The sequence below is a fragment of the Apaloderma vittatum genome, unplaced genomic scaffold (assembly GCF_000703405.1).
Source record: "Apaloderma vittatum isolate BGI_N311 unplaced genomic scaffold, ASM70340v1 scaffold16333, whole genome shotgun sequence".
Lineage (NCBI taxonomy): Eukaryota > Metazoa > Chordata > Aves > Trogoniformes > Trogonidae > Apaloderma > Apaloderma vittatum.
Window position 1 is genome coordinate 24,223 of NW_009707642.1, and position 6,000 is coordinate 30,222.

Sequence of the window (6,000 nt, forward strand, 5' to 3'; positions counted from 1 at the left end):
CATTCCTGCACTGTTATTTCTCCCCTTAATGCTCTCTCTTCTCCTCCCCCCTGTATTCTTGCACTGCTCCTTCTGGTGTGTCAGATGACATTTCAGGTAGCTCTGCTCTGAGGCACAAAGCGGTGCTGCGAGGGAGATTCAGCACTTTGCCGCAGGTTGTAAATAAGGCTTTCCCTCGGGGCAGGTATTTTACCAGCCTGCCTTATCGCGGTCAAAAGTTTGGGCCTCGGCATCTCTCACTCGGGTCATACCCAGCGCTCTGAGTTAATTTTTCTTCCCGAGTATTTTGTGCTGAAAGTCCAAATTGGAAGGAGCAACCTGTGTGAAAACAGCAAGCGAGTAGAATCTTGCTCCCTTAGAAAAGTCGGTTACGCTTTTTCCCATGTGTCATACCAACCCTTGATCTGCAGTCATATGTACGTCTGTGGGCCATGGTGAATTGGTACTGTCAAGACAATCCAAGTTATCCCTGCTGCAGGCTGCGTAAGGAAATGTTTTATCCTCTTTGGGAGAGAAAAGCCCCTGTCTTTCAGCTGTGGATTATTAAAGCAGTCCTAAGTTTGTCTGTGAGCGTGAGCCAGGTTTAACTCTGGTCTGTAACACAATGAAATGATATGCATGGTGCCTGTGGCAGGTTTTATCATGCTTTGATTTTGTACTTGGCATTCGTTAGCTGTCTCTGAGCTACTCATGACTGTAGCCTGCATAAAGCAGAGTGCTAAGGAGAGAGAAGGGTTGCTGTACTCAAGCCTGCTTTCCTTTCTCCCTTCAGGCTAGTAGTGAGTTCTTTAGAAGCGCTGGAAAGCTGCTTTGCTGTAGGACCAGTCAACGAGAAGGCAAGTAACTTTCTGAATACATTCTTGAGCTTTCAGAGATGGGAGGGTGGAGGAGTAAGATCAGCAGCACCTCCTGCAGCCCCGGGGGCCTGATACGGAGGAGAGCCGCATCCGTTTTGCTCAGAGCGCTGATCTGAAAGTTGACTTAGCGAAAAGCATTTGAAACTAGTTTAGAATGACAATTGGCATTTGCATCTATCGCTGGTGGGATTTTTGTGCTGTAGAGTGACCTCGTTTACAAAAACAGCGGGGGTAGAAGCCCGTAAGTCTCAGGAGGACTTTTCTTATGTAGACATGTGAAATGTTCCTTAAATGACAAATAATAAACTGAGGAGGCTATCAAAAGCATACTGAAGGAAGGCAGAAACTTGCATGCACAGTGCAAAGAGGGGAGGGAACCGCAGGTACACTGAGAAATGAGACTTGTGCATCACCTTCATGGTAAATGAACTGAAAAGTGTTTTTTGTTTGTTCTGGGAGCAGGAGAAGAACAAGGTGGCAGCTCAGGAACTGGCTACTATGCTGCTATCCATGCCAGCTCCTTCCAGCGTCCAGCAGCAAACCAAGAGCCTCTTGGCGAGCTTGCACCCCAGCCGCTCGGCATACCACAACCACAAGGTAACAGCATACTGCAACCACAAGGTAACACGGGGCAAAGATTTCAGAGGCTCCTGTGACCTGCCAGTTAAGGTGCCTCATGCCCCTAGAAAGCCGTTCCCCCATGTAGCGGGACTGGTTAATTTTCCTTTAGGTCCTGCTGCCTGCCTCGCTGGCTCTGTTTCACCAGATCTTCTCTACTTAAAATGATTTCTGAAGATTTGGTGGGAGAGGAAATAATGGCAGTGAATCTTGAGAAATCAGGTTCTGGAAACACATGAATTTTGTTGCAAACTGTGTCCAGAGCTCTAATTTCTGTTTCCACAAGTGTCTGGCTTAAGGTGGTGGGAAAACCTGGGGTAAGCAGTGGTCAGCCTGTGTGCTCCCAGAGTTGCGGTAAATCCGCAGAAGCCTGCAGGTGGCCTTTGCTAACCACTGGAGTGGTTTGCATTTATACACTGGTCTTGCCATCTGCATTTTACCCTGAAGGGAAGGAAATGTGAAGAGCAACTCTCGAGCCAGATCTCTTCTGTTACAGGGTGACTTTTAAACAGTAGCTGTCGTTCCTAGGTGACATTGGCCAAGAGTTAAAGCAGCGAGTGCCAGACTTCCCCAGGATCTGCCCTGCAGTTGTATTTCAGTTGCTTTGTTGTGCTGCTGCCTGTTGTTTTTCTTTGCTTATGTTATCTTTCACGTTACAGGATCAAGCATTGCTAAGTAAAGCCATTCAGTATTTGAGTTCCTCAACTAAAGAAGGAAAGGACCTTGATCCTGAAGTGTTTCAAAGGCTGGTCATCACTGCTCGATCCATCGCTATCATGAGACCCAACAACCTGGTCCACTATACAGAATCAAAGCTGCCACAGTTGGAAACAGGTAGATGAGTCTGTAATTTTCTTCACCTTCCCGTCATGATGATTGAAGATATCCTGGGGTATCCAGTTGGGTGTGACAGGGGCTGTATTTGACATATCTGTTAGCTGTGCAGTAGTCCTTGTAACAAGGATGTCAGACCCTTTGACAAAAGCCATTTCAAATGAACTTGATGTCAACCTGCTTGTTAATGCTTTTCCCTGACAACTGTTTTTTCGGTCTGTACAGAGAGTGAAGAAGGGCAGGAGGCCCTGAAACAAGCTGAAGGAGATGGCTGCACGTTTATTACCCAGCTGGTTAACCACTTCTGGAAGCTACATGCATCAAAACCCAAAAATGCCTTCCTTGCCCCTGCCTGCCTGCCAGGTGGGCTAGCTCTTCGTTTGCTGTTGTCCAACTTGTGTATTTTGAAAGATTCTATTTTAAGCCTGTGAACAGAGAAAATTACTTTTTTTCTAAACTGAACTTAATGATGCACTGCGTACTTTCTAAGGTGTATCTGCAAATTCTACCCTAATGCCTTTGTTCAGAAGTATGAGTATTCTTTTAGTAAAAAGGAACTGAGGATTGATTTATTCACGTTTAGTTTCATGGATGGTGTTAGAGGAGACTGAGTGGTGCTGGTCTATAGCTGATAACAGCCCTGCTTTTACTCCTCTTCAGGTCTCACTCATGTTGAAGCCACAGTCAATGCTTTGGTGGATATTATCCATGGATACTGCACGTGTGAACTGGATTGTATCCATACAGCGTCCAAGATCTACATGCAGATGTTACTGTGCCCGGTATGTCGTCTTGGTCTGCTCTGTTTCAGCCTATAGCACCTCACCAGGGGAGTTTTAGGTTGGATATTAGGAAAAATGTCTTTGCTGAACGGGTTGCCAAGCATTGGAACAGGCTGCCCAGGGAAGCGATGGAGTCACCGTCCCTGGAAGCGAGTTCAAATGTGGCCCTTCAGGATGTGACGTAAGTGGGACTTGTCACTGTTAGGTTTGTGGTTGGACTCGATGATCTTAAAGGTCTTTTCCAACCTAAATAACTCTAGGGTAGGAAGAGAATTAAATACAGGTAGAATGATAATATGTAGTAGAGGTACAAAATTGAGGCACAGAGCCAGGAGTGAACGAAGGGTGAATTTCTCCCTCCTTGTGCGTTGGCAGTGTTTGTCACTTGCCGCATGTAAAACAATAAACATTGCGCTGTGGCTGCTGGGGGAAACGGGGACTTGAGAAGTGAGGCAGTGACATATGTCTTACTTGAATCCTGACCAACAGCGAGTCGTAAGTGTATTTTTAGTTATCTTCCCAAATACTGTGAATAAGCACTTAAGGAGTTTAATGATTAACTATTGACCCTCCAGGATCCTGCAGTGAGCTTTTCTTGCAAACAAGCTTTGATCAGAGTGCTGAGACCGAGGAACAAGCGGAGACACGTCACCTTGCCATCCTCCCCTCGGAGCAACACGCCTATGGGTACGCAGGATCCGTTCATCTTTGCCTTTGAGTGAGCGTGACCTACTTTATCTGTAAAAAAGTCGAGCAAGTAAAGTAGTCTTATACATTGAGATTCCAAAAAACTAAAACCAGTCTTGCTCCTTTTTTCTGCTCTGTCTTGCCCTCTAAAACCTCCCTTTTTTTTTTCTTCTTAATAAACATTCACCCCTTCTTTCGGATTCTGGGATTCGAGAGGAGATATCTTTGAGATATTCCTCTTTCAGTGATAGGGAAATCTGAGTATTTTATCTGGGGAGTAGTAATTGAGACTCTTTTATTTCTGTGCATGTTTTCCAGTCCTTATAAATCCGTCGTAAAGACATGTGCAGACCAAAATTAGGCCATCAGATCTGCATCCAAGAGATGTTTTTTCGGCATTGACGCGAGATGTAGTTGCCATGGGATCTGTTAGTGACAGAGGGTAAACTGAGGATAGTTTAGGGGTTTTTTCCAGCATTAATTACCTTGTTCATGATGATGCAAGGGAAGAGTGCGTTTGTGAATTAATTAATCCTTTGTAACTCAGGAGATAAGGATGATGATGATGACGACGACGCAGAAGACAAGCTGCAGAGTTCTGGGATAGCAAATGGTGAGCATATCCGACAAGAAAGCCAGGAGCAGAGCGAGGTTGATCACGGCGACTTCGAGATGGTGGTAAGTCCAGAGTGCTTCCCTTTGGAGCCTCTTAAGTCCGTTAGGTGCTTGGATTTAATTCAGTTACAGTGCATCGCTTCATAAGCTGGTGGTCATTTGGTGAGAGCTCTCGATGTGTTTCCTCTCCGTAGTCTGAATCTATGGTTCTGGAGACTTCTGAAAATGTGAATAACGGAAACCCTTCTCCTCTGGAGGCTCTTCTGGCTGGAGCTGAGGGATTCCCTCCTATGCTGGATATTCCCCCAGATGCAGACGATGAAACCATGGTGGAGTTGGCTATTGCCCTGAGCCTGCAACAAGATCAGCAAGGTGAGATGTTACTGGCAGTCAAAATGTGAATAGAATTTGAGGAAACTGGGAAAGAAACAGCGCAGAAGTTGTTGATGTCACCACCAGCAAAGCAAAGATAATAAAACTATGAAATGTACAGAGAAGGCCAGAGTTAACATAATTCTCTCATGGAAGGATACTCATAGTTTGTTCTCTTCCTGCAGGGAGCAGCAGTAGTGCGCTTGGACTTCAGAGCTTAGGACTATCTGGCCAAGCACCCAGCTCTTCTTCTCTCGATGCCGGAACGCTCTCGGATACAACGGCATCAGGTAACTGTTCACCGCAAGGAATCAAGCTTTTTTGATTTTGACCCAACTAACAACTTAAAATTTGTTTGTAAATACGGTTTCAGAGAACCAATTATTACCATTGGCTTCCTGTATTTTTGATAGCTTATTTATGGCCTTAGCCTGCTTTGATGGGCTTTCATTGTAGTCACCTAAGGAAGTTATTTCCTCTCCTTAATATAAGGCAGACAAAGTAAACCATATGCTGTGTTTGCTTTGCATTTATAAACAAGTAGGCTATGGGTCTTTAAGTAGCTTGCATGATTGTCTATTTGATGAGAAGGTTTCCTTCTCTCGTTATCTCCCCTCTGCTGCTTTTAGCAGGCTTCAGCATGTTGATGGACACTTCTAAGTTCCCTTTTGATTTGTAACTGCTAATTAACACAAAACCCAAAGGCGAATCTTCGTGGCTTTTCTTTTGTAGCATGCGCATCTTTTGAAATTATATCAAGGCAGTGTTTTTACTTGTAACAGCTCTCTTTATTCTCTTAGCTCCAGCGTCTGACGATGAAGGCAGCACGGCCGCAACAGATGGCTCAACTCTTCGGACGTCGCCTGCGGACCACGGCGGGAGCGTGGGCTCTGAGAGCGGTGGCAGCGCGGTGGACTCCGTAGCCGGTGAGCACAGCGGTGAGTATCTCTGGCTGCACCCGTGTCCGTACGTCTGCTTGCTACCATGATAGGACTTTACCGGAGTGAGAGCAGGTGGGTAATCCCTGGCAAAGAAGAAATCTCAGTTCCAAATAGATGACGCTGTGCATCGTTTTGTGGTTACTGCCAAAGCACCCTACAGACTGAATATTTCCTCACTCAGTGTAGTTAACTCTTTTTCGCTTGGCACTGGTAGCCAAGTAAAACAATCACAGAGTTTTGTAAAAAAAAATTATGTCCATGCTGCCCACACCTCTTCTGTCATAGTTTAAATTC

At 45.4% G+C, this 6,000-nt stretch overlaps 1 protein-coding gene across 1 annotated transcript in view; it reads left to right on the top strand.

The window, feature by feature from the left end:
- Nucleotides 1-6,000, top strand: part of LOC104271579 (E3 ubiquitin-protein ligase UBR4-like) — a gene marked incomplete at both ends in the record, with an annotated part of 40,302 nt that overhangs the window by 24,050 nt on the left and 10,252 nt on the right. The window contains 10 exon segments of the mRNA XM_009866289.1: nt 773-836; nt 1,320-1,454; nt 2,135-2,309; nt 2,535-2,672; nt 2,970-3,091; nt 3,667-3,778; nt 4,326-4,456; nt 4,588-4,765; nt 4,951-5,055; nt 5,566-5,703. Of these exon segments, the coding sequence (XP_009864591.1) occupies nt 773-836; nt 1,320-1,454; nt 2,135-2,309; nt 2,535-2,672; nt 2,970-3,091; nt 3,667-3,778; nt 4,326-4,456; nt 4,588-4,765; nt 4,951-5,055; nt 5,566-5,703 (1,298 nt within the window).